A 27,842-nucleotide genomic window follows, 5' to 3' on the forward strand; every position below is an offset into this window, starting at 1 on the left:
GCCTTGATAGCCCGAACTTGCTGCAGCTTTCCCCATCCCATGACGATGCTGCTAACGTGGGACCGTGACATTTTCAATTTACCCGTGGTTCTTCGGGATCCGATAACCGCTACTCAATGCAACTCGAATTGGAATGTGTTTAACGATCAAGAGGCAAAAACTTAGGCGAGATGAATTACCTCAGCGTTTGCTAACCGGTTTGCTTACTTTGTAGCCTAGAAAGTGGTCCCGGGTTAGATGTCTGGACTTTCTGCACTCTTTTCATCTCCTTGTGACGCCTTCAGTTTGTTTGTTCTAAGAAATTATAATTGCGAAGTACTAATGTATTTTAGCAAACAAACGCGGACAGTGTCGCATACCTACGCACGTGTACGTTCACGCACATGATTATTTGAAACAGTTAAAGATTTCCTTGTTTTGCAAGTAATAGGTATGTCTTCATGAAATAATGTTTTAAATTTGGAAAATACCAGCGGTTAAACTAAACAAATAAACGAAAACTTTAGATACGAACAAAGGATTGATTTATACAAAAACGGATTGCGATAAGTATTTTAACCCAGCATTTGTACGCAACCATTTGAGTTATTATATATATATTGAGATATAGGTCACGTGATTGCGCGCGAAACAGACGTGTTTTTTTCGCTGTGTTCGATTTAGAAATAAATTTGGATTTAAATATATATCGTGGTGTTACTTAACTCGTAATATGTGGATAAATATTACTTGATGTAATTTCTGATGGGTCGAAATAAAAATAATAAACGGAAAGACAGGAATAGTAGTGGCAATGACAGTGTAAATCTTAACAATAAAACGATATCAAAACAAAGAGGCCCGTCCAGCGAGGAACAGAATTCAGACACTTCTTTTTCAGTAAGTGATTTACTTGGTCTTACAAACTCTGTATTATATGGCGAAGAAGTCAGTTATATATCAAACACAAGCGTGTTTCTAAATAACCACGAATCCTGCAAAGCGCCAAAGGATACCACCATGGCCGGCGCTCGACCAACATTGCAGGATGTTATGAGTGCCCTAGGAGTAATAAGTGGGCGACTTACTGCAGTTGAGCAAAAATTACAATGCCTAGACAACATGGATCAGCGTATGGCAAAAATGGAAAAGGACATTAAAACCCTTTGGTTGGCTCTTGACGATAGAGTAAAAAAGGTTGACGAGCGCGTGTCGAGGCTCGAACACGTCACAGAGGGGACGGACATTGCGGCGGCACAGGTCTCTAGCAGGATCGACGGCCTTGAACGGGAGCGAGACAGCCTTCGGGACGATCTCGTGTACATGAAATCGCAAAGTATGCGAAACAACCTTGTATTCACTGGCGTACCGGAAGTGGACAAAGAGACGCCTGAGGTCACGGAGTCGATACTTCGAAAGCACATTAACGAGGCTTTGAATATTGCAAAAGAAACGGCGGACACAATTAAGTTCGAGCGAGTTCATAGATCGCCGGGGGAACATACCCGTGGGAAAATTCGTTCAATAATTGCCAAGTTTTCTTTTTTCAAAGACAAGGAAATAGTGAGACGGCAGTGGAAGCATCTCAATGGGACAGGATTTAACGTTTTCGAACAGTTTCCACCGGAAGTGGTTGCAAAACGTAGGAAGCTGCTTCCCAAGATGAAAGAGGAAAGGGCAAAAGGCAAGCGATCGTGGATCGCTTATGACACCCTGTACGTCGACGGGCGACCAGTGCGCGACTAGGGACACGACGGGGGAGAAATTGACATTCTTTCTTGGAATGTAAATGGTCTTACAGATTGCAAGAAAAGTAATCCTTCCTTTGTAAATATTTCAAGTGATCATGATATATGTTTTTTGTATGAATCTTGGACGAATAGCACTAGTGATATTGATTTGAGTGGTTACTTGTCTTTAAACTTTTTTAGAAAATTTCAGCATAGAAAATCTCGCAGAAATAGCGGTGGCATTGTAATATATATTAAAGAAGAATTAGCTGGTGGTGTTGTTATTGTAAAAAATCATTATGATACAATTGTTTGGTTAAAACTAGACCACACATTTTTTCATACCTCTGATGATTTTTATATTTGTGCAACTTATATCTGGGGACACGACTCTCCAGTATATAACACATTTAATGTGGATTTATTTGAAATTTTAGAAAATGATATCTCTTATTATTCTGAATTTGGTAAAGTTTTTGTTGCTGGCGATCTCAATAGTAGAGTTGGTTATAAATGTGATTATATTGTACATGATAGAATTAATATTGTTAATGATGATGTAGATTACTACCCAGACAACGCCTCTGTTAGGGCCTCAGTCGATAGTTCATTAAATAGTCATGGAGTAAAATAACTAGATTTATGTAAATCCACATGTATGCGTATTGTTAATGGTAGAGTTGGGAATAGCTGTAAGCTAACTTTTTATTCAACTAACGGTACTTCTGTAATCGATTATTTATTGGCAAATGAATACAGCTTTACAAGTATTTCAGATTTTACCGTGCATGATTTTAACGTATTTAGTGATCACGCCCAATTACAGTTTTCATTATTATGTAATAACGCATCGTCTGAGTATAAGTCTTACACCGATGTTAAATATAAGTGGAACGATGCGTTACGAAGCCAATTTCGTTCAGGTATTATTTGTATGTTACCTGTATTTAATTCTATTGTAGAAAATATTGATTGTTCAAGTAGAGCGTCAATTAATGACATTTTAAATAGATTTACTGAAACAATCCGCAGTGTTGCTGATCCGTTATTCTCTCAAACATGTGTTTACAAAATAAATCCTAGTTTCCGTGCAAATAGCGGTGTAAAGAATGCTTTTTGGTTTGATCACGAATGCATCAATGCACAACATTTGTACAATGACGCGTTACGTATTTTTAACTCAAGTAAATCAGATATAAACAGAGAACGTTTATGCACAAGTAAGAGGTATTATAAAGACTCAATCCGCAAGAAGAAAGCATTTTGCTATCGGCAAAAAATGCTGGAGATAGAAAATTTAAGACAACACAAACCAAGAGATTTTTGGAAATTTTTCAAATCAAAAAATAATTCCATAAAAAATAAAATATCCTTAGAAGAATTTACAAATTTTTTCGAAAAGCTTAGTAACAATGAGTCTTATTTTTGTAATTATGAAGCAGAAGATTTTTGTTTAAATAATAATTTTAACTTAGAAAATTCTGTATTCCCAGAACTTGACGTACCTATATCTGTCGAAGAAGTTAACAATGCAATAAAACGTTTAAAACGAAATAAATCGTCAGGTATTGATTGTATTTTGAATGAATATTTTCTTGAATGCAGTGATATATTGTCAGCACATTTGTGCGATGTTTTTAACGGTATTCTTGTATCGGGCTTTTTTCCCGATAAATGGACAGAAGGTGTTATAATCCCTTTGCATAAAAAAGGCGCTGTTAATGATGTAAATAACTATAGAAGCATTACTTTAGTTAGTTGCTTTTCAAAATTATTTACTACTATCCTAAACAAACGCATTGAAACGTTTTGTAACGAAAACACTTTTATTTCGGATGCTCAGTTCGGATTTAGGAAAGGATATTCAACTGTTGATGCTATTTATATCTTGATGTCGATTGTTCAAAATTATTTAAATGAAAATAAACGTTTGTATGTTATATACGTCGATATGTTAAAATGTTTTGATAGTATTTACCGCAATGCAGTATGGTTGAAAATGTTTAAGTCTGGTATACAAGGTAAATTGCTTAGAATAGTGAAGGATATGTATGCAAATGTTAAGTCGCGTGTTAAATCATGTTCATCGTATTCAGATTATTTTAGTTATGCGGTTAGACTGAGGCAAGGTGAAGTTATGTCGCCGATTTTGTTTTCTTTATTTGTTGAAGATCTTGAACTGTACCTACAAGACAACATTAACTCTGGTTTGAGTATAGATGATATTACGATGATTTTACTATTATTTGCTGATGACATGGCCATTTTAGGCAAGTCACCTGCTGAAGTCCAGTCACATTTAGATAGATTGTATTTATACTGCAATTCTTGGGGTTTAAAGGTAAACACTGCTAAAACGAAAATTATGGTGTTTCGGAAGAGAGGAGGTTTAAAACAAAATGAAAAATGGGCATACAATGGTAATGATATTGAAGTTGTTGATAACTTTAATTATTTAGGCACAGTACTAAATTATACTGGAAGTTTTAAATTAAACCAAGAACATTTTATTGGTAAAGCCCTTAAATCCATGAATACATTTTTGATAAAATGTCATGACTTCGATATTAAACCAAAAATATTATGTCAGTTGTTTGACTCTTTTGTGGGTTCCATATTAAATTATTCCGCAGAAGTATGGGGTTTTAACAAGTCAGATGACATTGAACGCATACATTTAAAATTTTGCAAACGATTACTTCAGGTTAAAATAAATACATGTAATGTTGCTGTTTATGGAGAATTAGGTAGATATCCATTGTATATAAACAGGTTTGTAAAAATTATAAAATATTGGTTTAAAATTTTAACCAGTGAAAATATTATTATGCAAATTGTTTACAAACAAGCTTTAAACGATTGTAATAAAGGTTTTACAAATTGGGTCTCACATGTCAAAAACATGTTAAATAATTATGGATTTGGTTATGTATTTGAAAATCCAAATGTTGTGCAAATAAATAGTTTTATTAGAGAATTCAAATGTAGACTTGTTGACAATTTTAGACAAGAGTGGTATGGTAAACTGAATAGCAGTCCTGTATTAGATATGTATAAAGTTTTTTAAAACCTCTTTTGAATATGAAGAATATTTGGACTTACTTCCTAGACGTCTGCGTTTATTTTTTGTAAGAATAAGAGTCTCTGCACACCCGTTGAGAATTCAAACTGGCAGATATGCCCAACACAATATTCCACGCAATGAACGATATTGTTTATGTTGTAATGACACTGATTTAGAAGACGAATATCATTTTATATGTATATGCCGATGTTACATCGATTTAAGAAAACAATATATAAGGAATACATATTATATTAATCCATCTGTGTATAAATTTCACAAATTATTAGTTTCTTGTGATAGATTAATAATTTCCAATGTATGCAAATATATAAAAGAAGCTCTAGTTGTAAGAAATACATGTACAATCCTAAACAATACTGTTGAATAGCTTTCACCACCCCTCGTTAGAACTTATGTGTTCTTACCATATATTATGTTTATTTGTATTGATTTTATGTTATATAATGTTATGTTATTATTCGCATTCACGTGACAAAATATGATGTGTATTTTTAGTATTAAGACGATGTACTATTGTATAAGTCTGAATAAACTTTGTCTGTCTGTCTGTCTGTCTGTCTGTCAGTTATTAGTTGCAATTATATTTAACGTCAATAACAGTTGCAAAAATGCGCATGTCGGTGGTGCGAATACAACCAATATCTGCTTAAATTCCCTCTCATGTTAAACAGCGAAAATTCGCAGTTTAACTTAATAGCAATACCACATGCAAAATAAATCACATTATAAATACGTTTAGTTATAAATAACGTTGTATATAAGCTGATTATTTTTAATACATATAAATATGTCACAACAACAGTAAGAATCATATACTTATTTTGCGCATAATAACATATTTTATTAACAATTATACAATTATCTAGTTTTTATAACGTCCTATGTTTTAGTTATGACATTTTATCGTTTCCCTGAGTCCGAACGATAGACAGTGGCAAACGCATTTCAGCAAACATCTAATGCCTGATAATTAGTTTCACAGTAATTAACCGCACCACAGGCGAAACAATTACGACATTCCGGCGATAATGTGACACGAAATCTGCTTTATTCATAACTAAATAGGGAATAACAAGTACAACTAAGGTGAATATAAACCCCCGTTTATGTTCTGCCACAGTTAAGTCTGCGGTTTTAAGTCTGAGTAAATGAAACAGACCATTCATGATATGCAGTCGTAGTGAAATGATACAGTCACACAAAACACTGCTGTAAATAAGAAATTAAAGAGTTTTATTCATTTGCAGATAATAGTCTGTGTAAGTGTGTTAATATCAAACAAAGACACGATTTTTGGTTGAGCCACTGATTCGAGTTAACGTCTCGGTATCGGCGTACTTTCTTTTTGAATTTTATCTTAGTACAAAAACTGTGTTAAAAGAGCTTTGTGAAAAGATTTTTGTATTTTAAAAAATGTCATAATATAAATGTACTTACAAAACAGTTATATTTTTGCCTAGTTTAAAAAATTACAATAACAAAAAAATTAAAGTCAACCAGTAACTGTCTTGTGCTGGGAGCACTGCACTTTTAGACGCAAAGTTTGGGCCTTACCACTTAAACCACACAGGGTTTGAATTTGGAAAGTACATCGGATGCTTTGTTTAATAATCGATTAACAAAGCTATACTTACGATTATTTCTATATTTTCCTATTTCGATTGATGATTATAAATAAATGAACACATACTTTAACCTTTTTAGTAATGAGGAAGCATAATAATTAAAGTATATTATCGTACAACATATTAGTTTTTAAAGCTTTGACATTTGATTTTAATATTGAAATTAAATCCACATGTGTTAAGAGATTAAACAATAAAATGCATTTATTCGTGTTTATGCGCCTTTGAAATTCGGCATCCATATAACCTAGACCTCCATTGTCTTAAAAGAAATATGAAGCAAGTCTCCGTTTATTACTTTGTGTTTATTTCATTCAATTGTATCGAGTATTTAAAGTAACATTACTACTCAATATCAACGAAAATTTCGTACAATATTTCCAATTAAAAATCAGTATTCTATGGCAATTGCCGAAATTTCAACGCCAGGTGTGGTCTGGTTAAATAGATGTTTGTAGATAAGAAATGCTCGTTGTTTTTTCCATTTTTAATTCCCGCAACGATATCTATTCATACAACGCATGAACACTAACATGGTGTTCGTGTGTCGTATGAAAAGATATATTCGCGAGAAATTAAAATGGAATTAAGTGTGTCACAAATAAATAAAAACGAGCATTGTGTATCTACAAAAATCTATGTATCGTACCATATCTAGCGTTGAAATTGTGGCTATTGCTATAAGGAACACTGATTGGTTAGGTGTTTACTTTATTTTACGAAATACTTTACGAAATTTTCGTTGATTTTGAGCGTTGTAGAGACTTTAATACATTATTATGCATACAACGTATAAATGAACTATTCTTCTTTTACTATATTTACACGTACTTGTTACAAGATGCATACACTTTTATGGAAACTAAATTATTATTATTTTACGTTAATCGAGTACTGACGCTCTTAGACATATATGGTTCCTAGACATTAATTTATAGGGCAACTTGTCATTAACTGCTCATTTAAATCGTTAATTTAGTGTGTGACCTTTTTTCTTTTAATAAAAGTTCCCCATTCAATATATTTAACTTTATTGACAAAGCTTATAAATATACACGTTGATGACTGTATAATGTTTTCGTGTACCTAAACAATGGGATATATGTAATTTGATTTCCAGTTGTGTATTCAGCCATGCGTAACATTTACATGTATATTAATGACATGTCACATTAACTGAAAATTATTACACACAGATGTGATATTTATACAATTATAACCCTGTATACCTGCCTATTATAGACACAAGGAATACAAATAATCATAGCAATTAGGTCGTTGTAACATTAAGATAATTACTTGTCACCATGTACACATATTTTGACATTTCTTTATAATTTCTTGTGTAACCTTTGACATAAATGTCAATTAATTTGGACTCTTATGCTAGCAATAAGGTCAATGTAACATTTAAATAATGACTTGTCACCATCTACAAATCGTTTTACTTTTCTATGAATGCTTTTGTAAACTTTGACTTAAGTGTCACTTTATTTTGACAACTGTGAGAGCGATTTTAATAAATATATTTTAATAAGTCGCGCATGTGCAAGAAGGTGCCTGCGCTTAGGAAAACAAAGTGCGCAGTAAAGTTTGAATTGCGAATATTTTATATAAACATGCAATAATAATTATTATATATATTTCTTTATAGTTGAATGTCAATAATGTCGTATTGTGAATATTTCGTTTTAACATTAGGCAAAATATATACAATACGACATGGAACATAAACATAACTCATGCCGGGCCAAACGTCAATGTAAAGCAAATAAACCAGGGGAACCGGTTTAAAGTAATGCCAAATGTCACACTTTGACAATTAATAATCACAAAATACATACGTCTAAATAAAACTTAACATTCTCGCGATTCAATTTAAAAGAAACAACTACAACGCAGTAAATTTTTATTTCGATATATTTGCAAATTAATTACTCAATGATGCAATATTGGGCAGCGAAAAAGAGTTTAAGTCACGATGAAATCAATAAAAAATTAAATATTAATCCGTTCTTGTTGACAAGGTTTCAGTCACAAAGGAATAAGTTGAAACCGGAATAAGCCGGGCTATTGTATATACACATTATTATATAAAGTGGCAGTAAACGTCTTGCGTCTGAACACTGAACAAAAGTACAAATAAATAAATCGTAGATGAATTATAAATTAACTTCTCAATCTAACAGTATTAGACAGTAAAGGATAGTATTCTGAAGTATTGACAAATTTTTATCGAATATGATAATCTACTGTGCTTAAAATCGATCAGATCCGACTAATGAATCATTGTATGATGGAGAATACTTATTAATTTTTTTAAATGGATTATCATGTAAGTGACGTTTCAACATCTGATAATCATCTTTCATTTATCTACTTTAAGTCAGTTGCGCCTTTATAAAAACACAGATATTTTGCGGAGTGTGGATTTCGCTTTTGATTTAAATCAAGCTTGTATGATTTTCAACGAATGTAAGTTAATCATAAAATAAAAGCAAGGTAGGAGTTTAAATTTCCATAGCGATTACCGGACGCTCAGATCAATCTACTGGCTATAAACGTGATAATTTAAAAAGTTAACAAACACACCCAATGATCAGGTGAATATGATTGCAACGTGCATGCGTCCGATTCAATAAAAGTGGTCCGCTTTACGCACTAGTTGGTAGAACACGCTCTTTTAACCCAGGCGACCTCGCGTTCATGTTTGCAACGTAGCAATAAAAAGTCAAAAATAGCTCTCATGTCGAAAGTGACAGATACACTTTGACCTCGCCTTTGTACTTTTGAAGCCATACGTCATACTTTTTGCGTAATAGTTATCATGTATTGACTGTAACACACTATATTTTATTCCCAATTATTGCTTAACGTGTCAAAATTATCATTAACAATTTAAAAAGACGTTTACAGGGGTTGTTAATAACGTTTTTGAGATTTACGCAAAGACCTTCCCTGCGATTAGAATGTATTTGATTGTGTGGACGTTTTGTTTAAATGTGTAACGGTCCTGCAGGTCAAACATTTTGTTTACACGGGTTTTTCGTAAAGATTCATACTTTTTGTCGCCATGAAATGGACAGGTTATTTAGTCGGCCGTTTATGAAGCATTGTGTAAAGCATTTGAATTCTAATATATATCATTTATTCAACAATTCAAAGTTCATACTCGATAATAAGGCTATGTTTAAGTGTATGTAGAAAATTTGCTTTGCTATTTTTGTTTGTATTACATGTATCTATTTAGTCTCAATGTGATGTGCACATAGTTTAACCATTTTCAATTTAAATTTAAGCGTATAAGACGACCCCCGAAATTGAAAATTTTACTTGATAATAAAGGTTTATTTATTAGCATCATTAACAATACGTGCTCTTGGAAAAAAAACGATTGTATTATAAATACATATATTCAGTGTGATTTACTTCGAGCATACACAGAATTGAATAATGCAATTATACTACAAGCATTAGAAACTAAGTCGTAGCATGCAACTAATTTTTTAAGATGATATAAATATACAAAACAATATAACAAAACGATCAAAATTGTGAGAAATTTGAACGAAACAGGAATCAACATATAGAATCAATGACATATTTTTTGCTTTAAATATGCAAACAATATGCATTTTAGTTATCTGATGGATATGTTGAACATACCGATGACATATCTCTTTAGAAAAAGTTCAATGTATTTAAACCGATGGTAACCCAAATGTCTGCTCTAATAAGGACAGTTGCGTTTTATTATGCTTATATTTTAAGTGTATAACATTATTCTTTTGTGCTATTTCATGAAGTACTTCGTTCGTAAAATATCTTAATTGCAAACGATTTTAGGACATTACCAATTGTAATATTGATTGAACAATACTTCAGCCTTCGGTAAATGCAAATATATATTTTGTCTATACCTAACCGTTCAGTCTCCTGATTTTTCGTTACATACTGTTAACAATAATTTAAGATGTAGTTGAAATCACTCTTTTTCATACTGACATCATTTTTTTAGTTTTTGTTTTTGTTCAAATATATAATCATGCCCTTTAGAGGGTTAATTAAGTGGATATGTGTCGGAAAACTAAAATTTAAAAGTAGGATCTCAAAAATATATTCACTAGCATTATGACACCGATCGCCTTAATGCTGTAAAATGTATATTATTTTAAACTGAATGATACAAGGAGTAAGGAGCATGATTGTCCAAGCTTCATATAATTGTGAAAATGAAGCAAAACATATAGCCATGAACGTGATGGAGTTGGAAGTCGATTTATATTGATATCAAGTTTTTATTTTTTTTGTATTATAACTGATCTCCACTTAACATAAGATACAATTTAAACTCATTTTACCAGCACTACGGTTTTAGACCAATTACTATGCTGCAAGTTAGTCTGATTAATGGTTAGAAACATGACGTTCACAATAACATAGCTACGTTTAAGGACACTAGTAAAGTGTCGGTTGTCAGTTGATCGTGGCTTGTCGCCTTTGACGGAATATACGCCATAACGCCATGTAAGTAATCGCATACCATTAGATAATGCATGAATATTATATAAATTTAAGTCTTATAGTTACATACACCGTTATCTTAAATACATCACTCAATTTCTGAAATAAAAATATGTAGTTTTTTATATTTTTTTATCTAGTTGTTTTAATTTAGAAGAAAAATTCCTAATTGCGTCAAATACTATTTAACACACAATATAGTATGCGGTGTTACGGTAGTCATTAAAATTGATAAAGTTGTGCATCAAATACAACTACATGTCAGTTTAATATAGTAGTTAATTCTCTTGTGATGCCGCTATTTTTGAAAAAAAACAAAACAACAACAGCATATTTTGTAATCAGGTCAGGAAATATGAGAAGACAATATCAAAAAGCAGTTTTAAATAAAGTTAAGAAATAAGTCTTATATGTAAAATATATATATATATATATATATATATATATATATATATATATATATATATATATATATATATATATATATTAAATAGCTTATTTAAGTAATGTCCGGTTTGGTTTAGTGATAAAAAACAAACCAAGTTTATATGGCATATTTGAATGATCTGTTTTCATGTTGTTGTTACTTATTAGGAAACATACCGAACTTAACATTATTATTATACTATCAATCATTATATTAACAAAAACATTTTTGAATCTTTAATGCATGTAACAAAGTTAATATATGCTTTCGACAATTATTCCGTCAGTCGCATTTGAAGTGTAGGGCGTACACAACTTAATTATTTCCACTTGTATGTTTATTATGTAAATGCACTGTCATAAAAAAGATAGCAAAAGCGTGTGTTACATTGTTGTTAAATAATCGTGTTGTTTTCATTAAAATAAGCACTTTTTATAAAATAAAGGAATTATAAAACTTCTTAAACATAATTAGGAGAGAAATCCTTGTAAAAATCAGTTTTTACGCAACACATCAATTGCCTATGCATACCAAAGAAAACATACAAGATACAACTACACAAACACGTGATTGATACAAGGGTCACCGCTTAAAACAAAGGTCAATTGAAGGCGAGTTTCAAACGGTTTCTATTAAGCAGCAGTAACCACACATTTTGACACGTATTGATCACCAGACGCACACGTGTATATTTACATTTACCGAGTTGTATATAGTAAATAGTTAAATGATTTATTACATAAGAATTTAAAATGATACAGATGGTAGTTCTATATCACACATTCACATTATTTGAATATGTGCAAGTAATATACAAGACAATGAGATCTTTGTATTTTGTATAAAATCATATATAGATGATTACAAAACTCAAAGGTAGTGATGTAAGTCAACATTGAGATAATCGAATATGTTTGACGTAATATAGATGTCATAATTATAATGAACCACTCGTTTCCATACGGACCTTATTGGAGGATTTGACAATAATTCATTCACTAAGTCCACCCATTTATAGCTATGGTATGAAATACTTACATAACAAGAGCTCTGAATAGACTTACATTCTTGAAAGCCATGTCTCGTGGTGTCCAAAATATATCATGATGATTAAGGTTGATATGATGTCAGTTTAGACTTATTTTATACCCCCTCGTGCTGTCATCGTTGGGACATATTACGTTAATTTTCAGTAATTATTAGCCTCTTTCGCGTCACATAAATAATTGTTTTAAACTTATTTATTTACATATTACATAAGGGATTAATTCATTCTCAAGTGTCACGTAAGCATCGTTCCTCATAACAAAATTAATATAAAATAAGCCAAGACTTAAGAATGTTGACTTTATTTGGATGGCCGTCTAAAAGGACTTTGACTTTAATGTGACATTTATTTTCATTAGAATGTATCACTGCGAACAAATAAAACAGTTATTGACCAGTTTTGTAAGAGACATAGCATCTCATATAACGTTCTGTTTGACACGTTTATTACTGTTTTGAATACAATTGAATATACTAAGATCATACAGGCATACTAAATATGACATCTCTTCCAATATAAGGGTTGAGGAAAAAACTTGATATGAGCCGTGCTCTGTGAAAAGGGGTTTTAATGAATGTGCATAACGTGTTGTCCCAGATTGGTCTGTACAGTCCGCACAGACTAATCAGGGACGACACTTTCCGTCTTAACTAGATTTTTGCTATGAAGAGACTTTCTTGAAACAAAACATAGCATACAAGCGGAAAGTGTCGTCTCTGATTAGCCTGTGTGGACTGCACATGCTAATATGGGGTGACACTATACGCACATGCATTAAGCCCCTTTTTCACAGAGCACGGCTCATTTACAGATTTATAAAATGAAATGGAAAATAATATTTTAATCGCCAGAGCCAAATTATTGAGTTTGTAAGGAATTTGTTCAATGACTTTACGTGGACGAATAATCAAAACAACTAATAGTTGTGCATGTATAGTCAATTATTATATACAAACTAGCGGATGGTGACAAAAATCCCCTCCTAGAATGTTTCATAATTTTAATATCTAGCATGAAACTTAACATGATTTGAACACCTTAAACGGTCAATAATAAATTTAATTAAATATATGATAAAATAAAAGTCTAAACAATTATAAAGAGAGGAATTCGTGTCTGCTTGTCGTTCACTTAAAGAAAATGATAAATTCCTATCAAATCCAAGGCAAGACATAAAATATTACATTTTACAAACAGGGATGATAAAATATGTAATTACGCGTGGGAACGACAATGCAAAAAATGTGGGTTCTAACCAGTCTTAAAGCATGCCTCACTTACCACCTTTCCTTGAAATAGTCACTTATAGAATTAACGTACTAGGATGTACATAACAGAAAAAAGGAATAGTGATTAACCGACCGACAGACATGCCAATCCGCACACTTATCCCACTTATCCCACTTATCCCACACTTATCCATTTATATCACACAATCGACACATGTAAATTAATTTCAACTTAATAACATCGCTTTTAAAAATATATTTTAATACCTAAATAGTGTGATATTCACCAAAACATCAAAACTGCGAATTCAAAGGAACGCAAACATGTAGTTAATGCACCTAAATCCCTTATTGCTTACGCATTTTCGGGACCAAGCATCATATGGTCAATTCATAGATCATCGGTTATGCATATCAGAAAGAAGCAAAGCTAAGTTTGTTTATACTGAAGCTAAGGTCATTTTACCAATGTATAAGCTTATTATAATGTTTGTAAATAAAATTATACAGCTATTAAAAACAAAATAAGCTCCATCTTCTGCATTTGTGTCACAGTTTGGTCTGCTGTTTTACAGGAACGCACTTTCTTTTAACTGATCACATATATTTGAAATGTTTTCAAATTTTGAATATATACTGCTTAATTGAATAAAGTTGTGTATAAGTATTTCGGTTAATTATGTAATATTTATTTATATAACGGCTATGTGCTTGGTTAATCTGACAACAACTGGTGCTGTCTCTAAGTAAAGTGGTTTATGCCTTAAACAGTTTTTGCTTCCATTTGAACGAAATATGTATTACTTAATATTTGATTCCTTAATAAATTGATGCTTAACTTGCCATAAACATAATTTTACAACCGGATACGTGAAACATTTTTATTTGATTTAGTCTCACGCATACGAAAATTTATAACCGCGGTGTCTTTGCCGAATGGCATTTAGGCAATAACCTGAAGATTTTTTGCTTCTCGCTAGGTCAATTACTACCTCTTAAAGCTCTGATTAAAGTAATAATTGACTCATGAATGTAAATTATGAGCGTAAAATGTGAAACATTGATTGCATAATAAGACTAAGTATGCATTTTCATGAAGACTTACGTTTATATGAGTTCGTCTGAAAAGGAAGTGTCAATAAACATAAGAGAGCAGCATGTACCAATTCCCTTGCTATTTATGTCAAAGTATGAGATAACAATGGCAAGAAGAGGAATGGGTTTATATAAAATCTCTATCATAGAATCTTAAGACTAGTTGTTTGTGTTGTGTTTTTATAAACATGCTAAATAATTCGTATTTATATCTTTGCATAGCCCATTCCAATGTGGTAATCCCATTGATCAGTGTATGTGATCTATTAAGTGTTGACTTTTTATCTATTAATTTTGTTTTTGCACAGTGTCAGATTATTTGACAATTTGTCAATGGTTGTAATAAAGTTTCACATCCTTTGCACTAGTTTGGTCCTGCAGATACAGCAGAAGGTTCGCTCGGTTGTCACGATTACATCAAAGCCATTGATGCAAAGCATCAAATGGGCGCCATTAATAAGTTCTTAGTGCAAAAAAAGTAAAACAATATTACGGTAGGCATGATTGAACATTCCTCGATCTCAGTAATTAATCACCTGTACAACTTGAACAAGTATCCAGTAATCAATATAATTAACCTATAAATATTCATAATGTCATGCGACGATTTCTGTGATCTGACTACGATCAATTTTTTAACTTGCATTTAAGCAGAGGTTTTAAACTATTGCCACGAGCGAAAACATCAAATTGAGCCCTTTATCAGAAAAAATGCTATATCTAACGAACTTTATTTAAATTGCCAGAGACATGAGCCGTGACGAGCAAGAAGAAACAATTTTTTGCTGGTAAAAATGCTGATCCATTTATATGTTTTTCAAATCACATACCATATCAACCGTTATTATTAAAGTTAACAAGGTTCAAGTTTTTTTTATTGCAACATTGGCAAAATACCTTTTAGACCATTTGCATATTCAAGTTAACAAATTATAGACAAAGTGCATCAGTACAATACAAAAAAACATACATACTTATATGCATAAATTGTTATTTAAAGTATTCAGACATCATTTACAAAAGTAAATTATTGACAGTTATGTAAGAAGAAACAAGAAGTAAATAAACAATATATTAACGGTTTCATACAGTATTAATTTAAGAAGCAGCAAACACTTCTAATCTTGCATCATTGAATTTCATTGCATCAGAAATGAAACTGGCAACATTGTTAATTACTGTAGTATTTTAACAAGATACTATATTTTTAAATATGACAAAGTTTGGCATGTAAGATCGAATATAATAATAATATATAATTAAAGTGAACAAAACATTGTTTAATTAAATGGGCAAAGTCGTTTGTAGCGAGAGAATTACTGGTTTTTCCAAAGTCCAGAGAAATGCGGCATAAGTATATATCACGCCATTTACAAAATACTCTTCTCTCATTGGCTGTTTGACGTCACATGCTGACACCATATAGAATCTGACCCCATATATTCTATATGGTGTCAGTAGACTATATGGGGCAGTAGAAACATTCTCTCATTGACTGTTTGACGTCACATGCTGACCCCATATAATCTATATGGTGTCAGTAGACTATATGGGGCAGTAGAAACATTCAAAATGGCCGCCCGGAATCGTCGATTCAACAGCGCATTTGGATTTGCTACTGCTTACCGATATGAGGCTGTATAAAATAAATGGCTGCTGAAATATGTTTGGTAGTCTGTGACCTACAAAAGCACTATCCGCGCTTTTCCTTTTTTGGGTTCGTTATCAAAAAGGAGTTAAAAGAGCAGAAAATTGTCGTTTGGTAAACATGGGTGCCGCTAAACGGTTTGCAGACACTTCTTCTGCAGAAATTGCTGACAAGAGACTAAAATTAAATTCGCAGAACACTTTAAGAGCAAACAAAAAATGTGCCAACATATGGTTGTTACTGGTTGAGTCTTGGGTTCTGTTTGATTCGTGGGTATAGAAATCGCCTGAAATATCGCGATAGAATGTTCGCACATGATGCAGTTCGTTACGGAAAAATGTTTTGACACGGTCACCATTTTTTCCGATCAAAAATGCGTCAAAAACAAGTAAATAGTGTAATTCATCATAACTTGATAGGTCGGTTTGAAATATTTCCTCATTTATGTATTGTTCATATAGTGTTCCAAAGTAACACAAAATCGTTTATTTAGAAGTATTTACCATGCTACATCGTGTGTTGACATTTTTTCACAAGAAATTAACCTGTCCTGCAAGGTCAGTTTAAAGGCTATTTATAGTATGCAAATCTTGAAATTCTGGCAGCCAATCAGAACCCACGAATCAACCGGAAGCTTATTTGCATGATGGTAGTTTGACACTATCAACACAGTCGATAATTTTGATGATAAAAGACGATAAACATTTGGAAAAAGCAATAAATCTTAAAGAAGAAAGGTTAATTATTATTTTCATAATGATTCATGGTCATATATTTATAAAATATTTGTGATGTAACAACTTTATGAAAATTACCCACGACTCATCCAGACTATAGCATACTGAAATCTTACCTATGCGAAAAGGATCTGAGTCCTGACTTTGAATCGTTAGAAGTTCATGAACTTGCAAAACTACTTGAACATTTTTACATGGATTTACGAAAACCAGATGGAGGGGGGGGGGGGGCTTTACAAAACCACATCCATGGAATCTATAAGGAGCGGGTAAAACAGATTTCTGCATAGTCCCCCTTACAGTCTGAACATTGACATTGTGAAAGACGATGCCTTCAAGGATGCCAATAAGAATTTTTCGGTATGTAAACATATGTCATGATCAGTAAACTGTGTAATGATATGAAGTTTCATTAAAACTGGGTCTGTGAAACGAAAGGAAAAGGATGCCAAAAAGGTTGTGTACTAATTTTTCATACTTTTCGGAGCAGACATGCAAGTAAAAGAATGTGCTGTTTGTATCGGTACATAAACAATTAGTTATGTAAAAAATCTTGTCGTTTTTAAAATAATACATATGATATGTTGCTATGTTCTTAGTTTTGTCCGAAATTTAACAAAAACAAGAATTCAATGCCCCGTTCCCTACCTGTGAAACAAATCGTGATTTTTAAATTTAAGTATCTAGTTTTATTGTTGTTTTTTATGATGAAAAAGAAAACTGACTGTATGATGCATATTTATTTTTTTTCAGGCTGTTTTGGCAGAGTGTAAGCGGGCTGGACTCGGTACCATTGACCACCATCCTCACATAGTAGAAGCTGATCTGCACATGTTGTATACATCCCTTCATCTGAGCCCAAAGACCCCCATTGGACTATTCAATAAGGCTCAGTTTGATATTCGTCTGTACTTCTTTCGTCGGGGGGCAGAAAATATGGTATCCATGAAGAAAAACAAGATTGATCCTGCTAAAGGATTGAAGTATGTAGCCAAGGTGTCCGATGAAATTACCAAAAACCGCCGAGAGACTGATAAAGAGGACCGATCGGGACTAATGCCTGAAACACCTGGTAAGTAAACCCCAATTGTTTTATTAATTTACCGTTATATTTATAAATTATTATTAGAATAAATTCAGTTAAAATATCAAAAGCAAGTTTTAAAAATTTACTTACCCCATATTTTCGGTACAAATTAAATTATTTATATTTAAGATGTTCTATGCTAGGTACATGTAGCTCATACGTGTGTACATGTATAATGATTAATTGATCTTCTTTCTTTTGAAAGTGACGGTGCAGTGTCTTTACTTCAAATACAGAAAAAGTAGAAAGCGGGCAAACCCCCTCCAATTTACTGTTAAAAGTTGATGTCTAACAATTAAAAAAAATTACATGTAAAATAAAAACTCATTTTTTGTACATTTTCCATTTTCAAATATGGGAATAATTTATGAAAAAAATTAATGTTTTGAATTTTACTAACCCTGTATTAACAAGTTTATAAATCATTATGAGAATAATTTCTGTAAAAAAATATGTATGCAATTTTGAAGTCTAGTTACTCCCAATTTGATTATATCATTTTATAAAATTTTAATAATAAAATAATCATAATTATATTCACAGGTTCACCATATTGTCCAGTGTCATCATTCGAGTCTTACATAAGTCATCTACACCCGGCCAATGATCGTCTATGGCAGAAGCCAAAAGATTCGTTTGACGATGAAAGCATTGTTTGGTTCTGCAAAGCAGCAGTCGGGGAAAAACAGTTGAAGTCATTTATGTCTGACCTTAGTGAAGCTTGCAATCTATCCCAAATCTACACCAACCATTGTCAAAAAATATGTCTGGTACTGCTCAAATCATGGCCGTCACTGATCACAAGAGTGTTCAGAGTCTTTCAGTGTATCAGAGAGTTGGTGACGATGAAAAATTACTGATGGGAAGCACTCTTTCAAACAGCCTGGCCCCTCAACCGACACCACAGCTGGCATTACCAGCCCCTCAGCTGGCGCTGCCAGCCCCTGAACAAGCGCATCTAGCTAGCAGTGGCTTTACCAGCCCCAAAAGAGGCAAATACAGGATCTACCACTTCTACCAGTCAAGTTTCACTGCCATATATGGCAGGAGTCGATATAAACGATATATTGGGTGACTTCTCTGATATCATTGACTTAAGAACTCTAAATCAGTCAAACCAAAGGCAGTCAACCTGTTTCTATGGACCAGTGACAATTATTCAAAATCTAACAATAAATAAGTAAAATGTACCGCTACGTGTACTGTGATACTGGGTAGTGTAAAAGTAAAAAAAAAAGTTTTATACATTGACATTTAAATTGTTTAAGAATTTTAAAGATTTTGGAAGTTAAAGTTTCTGTAGTTTTGTTATTGTTATATAATGTTTTTGAATTTAATATTTTTGATTATACTAGTTATAAAAAACATTGTTTGTCCTTGTTAATTTGATGATATTGAAAGTAGTTGAGACCTTCGGTCTCGCCCCGATATGGTTTTCCACAGAACCGTATGTCCCGTATCGGGTCAGTAACTAACCCTGTAACTATTAATTCAAATCAGAGCTTTCATGTGTTTTATCCAAAATAAAAATAACAACTGATTTCGAGTCTATATTAAGCACTGAAATAACTAAGAGTCCAGAGCAGCACACATTGTTTTAATTAGTTAGTTTTAGTTTAATAGTTTCAAATATTTTCTCTGAAAACAACAACGACGAGAATCTGCAAAATAATCATAGCAATTTCATAAAGTCAAGAGCAAGAAACATTCAAATATTTCACTCATTACTTGTCGTTTTCGTTTTTTTCGATGTAAACACAATTGTTTTCTATTTTAATTATAAAGCTGATTTTAAAGAACAAAAGGGTGGTCAGGCGGAAACGTGCACTTCTTATAAATATTTCATATTGAAATGACAATTCATGAAACATTAAAGCACATCTCGCCCGGACAGTTCTTTTTTTTGGCCTTTAGGTTTTAGCAACATCCCTTCAGACAGTGTGTTCTAACAAAAAATTTAAGCTGAATAAACGTATGTATCTGGCTAGTGCAAGTTGATTGACAGAACATTGTCACGGTATTTCTCAATTGTCCTCAACCGTGCAATATTGACTTATGGCTGAAGTGAGCATGTTATTACTTGGGTGCAATATATTAGATATATTTACGTATATTGGAAGAACATTGGTTATTATTAGCGGTATGGTGCTAATTTTTGGCAAATATATTTTTACTTAATGTGATTTTGTTTTAATTATCAGCACATTTTTTTAATTTAAGCTTTGAATAAAATAAAAAACGATTTAAACATGTTAACCTTAATAAAACTATTAAGTTGTAAATTTAAGAAACAATTTGATTACTAGATTTAATAAACCTCCAGAACACCATCATGGTAGATATTGTTATCAACACCGGCACATCTTTTATATACTATATACGAAATTTAACATTGATTAAAGCTAGGGTCACCGCCTTCGAGCTGGTTGAAAGCCATGCCAAACTTCACACTTATCTAAAAACACCAAGTGTTAATACACGATTACATCTTAGCATCGCATTTCAATAAAAAAAGCGGTCACGGAAACTATACATAGAAATTCAATTTAATTTTTTTCCAGAGCAAGATAGTTACGGTTGAGCGAGACACGATACAATGAAGTTATCAGACGTTTTAGCGAAAACTGTTCTTGTTGACAAGATTTCAAAACTCAAGATCATCGTAAAAAATGTCATGAAGAATCAACACATCAGCGGTTTAATACCCGATCACGTGACTTTGATTTTCATGCATGACACTTATCATTTATAACTAATCGTGTGTTATGAGAGCAATACAAAACACGGGTGTCCATTCCCTATAAATGTATGTTGTTATGATGACTACACGTTCGGTTATGCGCTTCTTGAAAATAAATGATATTTTAGCAGCCATAGTCTCGCAACGAGTAATAGCCAGACTCACTTTATGGATAATGAAAGGTGTTGCGACATCCACTGAGGTACCACTAGTCTAGATGTAGATTATCGGCATTTGAATGCTAAGAAACATATTTATGTAGGCGGTATAAATGATAAATAATGCAAGTAATGAGTGATAATGGGTGAGTTTTTATGGCCCAATGGTCATGCAGAAAATAAGAGAACAATGCAACAGTGTTCAATAAAGACGACTACTTTCGCTTATTATGTTAATGTGATGAGTGTTGTATGTTCCCACTTGCGTAACGATTGCAAGACCTAATCAATTAACCTCTTTCTTACGTAGTTTTGTGAAATAAAATTATTTTTATAAATACAAAATCAATACGGACCTTTCCGTTGAGACAAACAGCAATATTTTAATGACAAGTGTTAACCTATTATATTCCAGTTTATATATAGTGAAACCTTGCTAATAATTTGTTCTGTCCAATATTGTAAAACAACCCATTTATAATAGACATTTAATACACTTTGAAATATCTTTGACATAACTTATATTGCGGTTAATTACAATTTTTTAAAGTATTGTACTGTACCCCGCAATATCCGTCTTTGAATACAGTAATACACCGCCACAGGCAACTTATTTCATCATTTTTACATAACAGGGTAAACGCGGACTTTGATTTTACTTTCATATATTTCAATGATTTTATTATTTATTTTTAGTTAGATTGTTCATTCACAGTTCATAACAAAGAGCTTCAAGAAGTCATCTTACTCAATATTACCCCTGTCAGAGTATTATGTTACACTTGGTTTTCATCTTAACACGTGGCTTGTTTCTAAAAATTTACCATTCACTATGAAACATTGTATTATTGCTGTTTAATATTTACCGCTACGGATTTAAAGTACATCAATGAAGTCCTGCAGTTTCAACAGAACACGACACAATACCTGTCATGCTAAACCTAATTATTACAAGACCCATCCGTCATATACCAATCATAATTTTGATGCATGCATGATTTCGATTGCAGGCGGCTGTTTGCGCTATTTTTGTGTGCTCAGTACCTGGTAAGCTGCAATGCTTGGACAACGGAGCGCAGTGTATGGGGCAACCGTTTGCCTCCCGTCTGGAGCGACCCCCTTCAACCACCAGCTTCGCCCTCCCTCACTGACCTCTTAGCCATGCAGCCCGTATCGACACCAAACCCACTGGCTGCGACAACAAGAGGACAGTTGACAACAGCAAAACCCAAGCTAGACACCTCAACTGCAGCCGCTGTTTTTTCGACTAATGCCGCTACAACGCCAGCTCCAAAGGCCACGCCAGATTTCAATGCACGTTGGCAGTCTTTGATAAAACAAACTGTTGACATTGCCTCTCATCCGAAAGTTGATATTGCGAATCTAACAGCGTCATTAGTGTCTGCTCTATTACTTCAATCAGTTACAACAACAGAAGCTCCAGTAGCAACAACAACAGTTGCGCCAACAACCTCCAGCAAGCCAGGTCTAGACCCCAAGCCTATCCTGCAGATGACATTAGGGGAGATACTATTGGCGGCCTCAAGGGACAAAGTTGTGAATGGTGACACGAATCCTTCAACAAAGGTAAACATAGCGATATACATGTAAAACAATCAATGGATTGCTCATGTTCGTTGAACGTTTTGATAAATCATTAAGTATTATAATAATGGTGAATCGTGTTGGCTCTGGATAACTTCCCCGATTCATATTTAAACAACCCGGACGTACCTGTGTTCGCAGGAATACACAGAATAAACCAAAGCGTATTTTACTATCACGTATAAAAACTATAACTAGGTTTGTGTTCTGAAGATGTCTATTCATAATGCAAGTGTAATTTCATATCTATGCACCGTAAAGTATAAACGAAAAGTAAAATAAAGCAATCATAAAATATATTCATTTAAACAGACGTCTGGATATCAAAGCACTTCATTTTTACTTGTGTCGATTATTCATTAAAACTGTTTGTTGCAATGAAAAAATATATTTATTCAATTTATGCATGTAATAACATACACAAGAATATATATAAGGCTTCAAACATCGCATTCAAACAGAATAATATTTCAAATGGCCTTCTCTCACGTTCATCTGTTTTATCTGCATTATGTCTACATATTCGTTAAATCCCAAAACAAATTGGGACAATAATACCAACTGTTAAAGATGCATGGCTAATTAACGGTGTATCGTAAATGTCATAAACGGATCTAAAAATGGAAAATCGTGATAATGTTGCGGTATTATCCAAGCACGATACGTTTGATGCACTTAACTGTCGCTGAGATGGCGTACTAATATTTAAAGTAAAAGCTTGCATAGAAAGGCGGTAAGAACCACTGCGGACATTTATTGAGAGGGGCTGGCTTATATGGTACATGTTTTATTTTATAACTCCATATTTGTCACGCTAACCTCTTGCCAAATAAATGTTCGTAAAATGTGTATAAAAACACAGTTCATCGTAAAAAAATGTATTGACGCTGTTGGATGTGCTATATTCATTTTGTAACTTGCTGTGAGCGATAAAATAATTACGCTTTTATTATTTCACTTAAATGCTTACAAGAATGTTTCATTACATAATGGAAAACAAACAATACACCGGGGCATTGTTAATGTAAAAAGTAAAAAAGATTCATTAAACGCGTGTAGATGTATGTGCCTCACAAATGTCAAGTCTGAACTCAGCTAGATATAATTTATTCGTTTACAGTTGTTTTCTTTTCGTTTCCGCAAATAAACCCCATGTTAAGAACACATTATTCAGTTTCGCGACCTTAGCATTGACTTCAAGTACAACACGAATCCAAGTAACGGTGGTTTTCCCGTTGCCTCTTACTTGCCACATACCTAATTGCTTTGACGCAGTCTTTCTGTATCGGTGATACATCATCGATTGTTTTGCAATTTATTTTCCAAAAGTAGTAATATTGTGTCAGCTAAGGGGTTGCGTACAATGTCGTTATCAAATGCAGGATGTGTATTATTTAATAATTATGAATCATTGAGAATTGACATTAGTTGCCAACAAAGGGAGTCTATTTGCTTGCATGTTTATAACTAATCGCAAACTAACCGTTATTAATGGTCAAATGTCTATCCGTTTTTTTTTCAGATGGTTGTTGTTGATCGCCTCAAATTTTAGTTCTTGGTTGCTTGTTGTTAATTTTTGGTTGGCTCCATTTAGGTATAAGAGGCTTAAAATGACTGAATAATAAACTAACATACAGCATAAACAAAATCAATTACTTAGCAACTGAAGAAAAAAAACTATTGCTTTTTACAGTGTCATAAATAAGGTTACTTTTTATGAACTGAAATAATGATTGTATACGTGTTTATTTTTTCAGCCGAAGACAACAGAATCTCCAGTTGAGAAGCGCGGATGTTTTTTTGACAACAAGTGGTACCAGCCGTTGTCGGAAATTGAGCGCGGCCAGACGGGATCCTGGTGTTACGGATCTTATTGCAACCACGAGAGCATGGTGATCCACTGGGACGACCACAACTGTACAATCAGCACCACGGCGCCCACCCGTTCCAATACCGGAAGTGACGTACACCTGTTCAATCAACTCGTTAATATCGCGAAACCTTTGACGCCGTCACCGAAGTCGCCGGCATCTTTGAATGCGGACCTCGATCCCGCGACAATGAATCAATTTTACAACCAGTTTGTAGCTTTGGGTGCTCCTATTACTGGCGACGTGGGAATGCTTATGCCAGGGTCACAGAGTTCCGGAGGTGGATCAAATTTAGCTTCACTGGCCGCGTTGGATCCATCACTATTGTCGAAGCTCCAAGAAACAATGGGTCCTAATCTCGGAGGCGTCGGAAGCGGCGCGATAGGAGGTCCGGCTTTGGGCGGTAGTAGCGGACCAGGCTGCTTCCATGAAGGGAGGTTGTACTCTCCAGGAGCGGACATAACGAACAATAGGGAATATGGTCACTGTTACGGCACATATTGTGATTTTAATTCGAAAGTAGTGCACTGGAGTGACAGGTGTGCACAGACTATGGCCCCGCCAACTCAGTCCTACCAGGATTTGCATAGACAGCTACAGCAACTTGACTTACTGAAGAAATAGATACACAACGAAACAGTTAAACGTTTATGGGCAAGAAGGGATCACTTTATGCCTTCATTCAACGGCGGACCGTTTTATAGGAGCAAGAACGGATCGCAAAAATCAATTTTAGCCTTCCTTAGAATGAATGAATATATTCAACTCACATATTTCCATTCGGCGAAAGAAAATGTAAGATCTGTAATTTAACTAAAACCGATTCAATTGTTTGGGATAGATGATTTCTTTCAGTAACACAATGATAATTGCGTGTATAATGAAGGTTATATTAAAATATGAACGCCCGCTGAAATATTTTTCCAACTGTGCATACCACTAAATGAGTGTCTGACAAAACTGGAGTTGCCGTTCAGAATGAGCAGTATCGTGTGACAGAGAACACATTTACAGACGAAGGGGTTCACTTTATAGCTTTATATTTGAATCATTGTGTTTTAACTAGTTTACTATAATTACTTTCTTAACATTATGCTTTATGTCATATTTTTATATTGCGGTGAAGTGATTTGTAACTTTTATAAACATTGACTTCTCCGCAATGTAACGAGAAAAAGCTTCTTTCAAGGAATACATAAGCAGTCATTATGTTGCATATCACACACATGATACAAAAAATTTAGATTTTCGCAATTCTTTGGTATTTCGAAATAAGTATACGTATAAGTATGGATGATTATATGTTATACTTATTACGTTTAGTGAATGCACTTGTGTGTGACTGCCTATAAACAGAACTGTAAATCAGTAATAAGACAACGTCATGTTAATCCTGAGCAGCGGCTAGGAAAATAGTTGACAGATGACCCCTCAACTGTGTGTACAGGTGAAGGAAAGCATGAATCAGTACTTATTGAATACAATGTAAAACATGTTGATAATACTTTTTGCAAGTAAAGAGATCAATGTATTGTACCTGTATTTCAATGTATGCTTTTGATAAAAATTACATGCTTATACCATGTCCACATGCCAAAAAGGCAAACTTCGCTAGCATGTATGATTGTTCCCAGTGACAAAACGTGTTTGTTTTATTACTCGTATTTGCCTTTTGTGAACGGTTGCATGTCATTGTAAGTTATGTTTATACGTTTGTATAATAAATATTTAAAGAAAAATATGATACTGTTTTAGATACAAGTACTGGCATTTTTAAACAATATAACGACGATTAGGGGTGAAAGAGGTAAAACAGATATTTTACCTAGATATAATACATGTATAACACATCACATAAAAGCATATTGAAAACAATACACTGTACGTATTCTTTTCCGCAAGGCATCACAGTAAAAGGAAAATGTCTAACTATGGTTTAGCGTGATAAAGGTCCAATCCAATGTCCATAATGTTTATGTCTTTAAATAAATAATTCGACATGAATTAAACACATTAAAACATGATGATTGACACTAAACGCATTAATGTGTTTACCTGTCGATTAATTATTTATGTGTTTTATTGTTGTTTCGAGCAGCCTAGTTTTATGATCGCTCGATCTTTAAACATGCCATTTTTGAATGATGATGGTTTTATTACCGAAAAACACATTAACATTAAAGCCATGGTTCTATTTCAATTTTTATACATCCATGAGTAAATTCATTTAGGTACAAACATGCATTATTTTTTATATTAAATGATACGTATGCTAATGTATACGCTGTTGCTGGTTGTTCAGATGGTTTCAATTAAAACATAACACATCTATTTAAATACAATTAATATGCGAACAATATGTGTGACATTATTTTCGCCGGTTGATGACATTAAAGAGTGATTTCAATGTGTTTTACCTAAATGGTATTATGGGGCCTAAGCCGTCCTGGAAAAAGCAAAAATCACCGAGGGTTTAGGCTTGTCAAACCGGATTGTTAATCCAGAGCAAATTACATAAACATGTAATTAATATCGCAGCAATGCAAATCAAATTTAACAGAAAATTATATAATTTGAGTCACAATTACTAAATTAACTTAAACACTGGTACTATTATACGAATCTACGAATATAGATATATACTTAAACGTTTCTACAACATCCTCTTCTTTAAAATCTAATTGTTGTAACATGAGAAGCATAGCAAAAGCGTTTAGGATGCCAGTATCCTTGCTTGAAGGCTGAAGATGCTTAAGAAAAGTATTTTACTCGTATCAGATAAGAGCTACAAACTAAACATATAATTTCTAAATTTGAGCTGCTTACTATTTGCATGCTCTTTACACATAGTAATCCAATCGAAAACAATCTATTAAGCAACTAAAGCTGTTAGCAGTGTCGGGAAACTAAGAGGAGAGCCATCCGCCATCGATAACGCAACGTAAAACTTAGTGCTAGATCACCTTTTCCAAATTAATTATGTAATACCACCATAGATCTAGTAAAGTGTAAAATAATTCTTTTGATCATATTTATTTTGAAAATAAACTTTTGGCGGGGGGAGGAGGGGAAATACAAATGAAAAAGTAAATGAATTTTATGTTTACTTGTATTTGACGGCATGTAGAGTCGGAGTTCCCGTTAAACAACATATATACAAATTTTACCCTAAATAATTTATTTACCGCAAATAAGATAATAATATATTAAAGTTCATATTTACAAAAGCTGATAAATGCCATTTGTAGACA

General features: G+C 33.2%; 2 protein-coding genes across 2 annotated transcripts; both read left to right on the forward strand.

Annotated features, from left to right (window-relative positions):
- The first annotated feature begins 999 nt into the window (after positions 1-999).
- On the forward strand, positions 1,000-1,725 carry LOC127878663 (uncharacterized). Its single transcript, XM_052425191.1, has one exon. The coding sequence runs from the start codon at positions 1,000-1,002 to the stop codon at positions 1,723-1,725; it is 726 nt and encodes a 241-aa protein (XP_052281151.1).
- A 9,176-nt stretch (positions 1,726-10,901) lies between these two features.
- LOC127875905 (uncharacterized) lies at positions 10,902-26,302 on the forward strand. The gene is made up of 3 exons (XM_052420655.1): positions 10,902-10,949; positions 22,126-22,702; positions 24,478-26,302. Coding segments are annotated over exons 1-3 (1,317 nt in total). The 5' UTR covers positions 10,902-10,947; the 3' UTR covers positions 25,216-26,302.
- Positions 26,303-27,842: the final 1,540 nt, after the last annotated feature.

Source organism: Dreissena polymorpha, chromosome 4 (assembly GCF_020536995.1).
Source record: "Dreissena polymorpha isolate Duluth1 chromosome 4, UMN_Dpol_1.0, whole genome shotgun sequence".
Lineage (NCBI taxonomy): Eukaryota > Metazoa > Mollusca > Bivalvia > Myida > Dreissenidae > Dreissena > Dreissena polymorpha.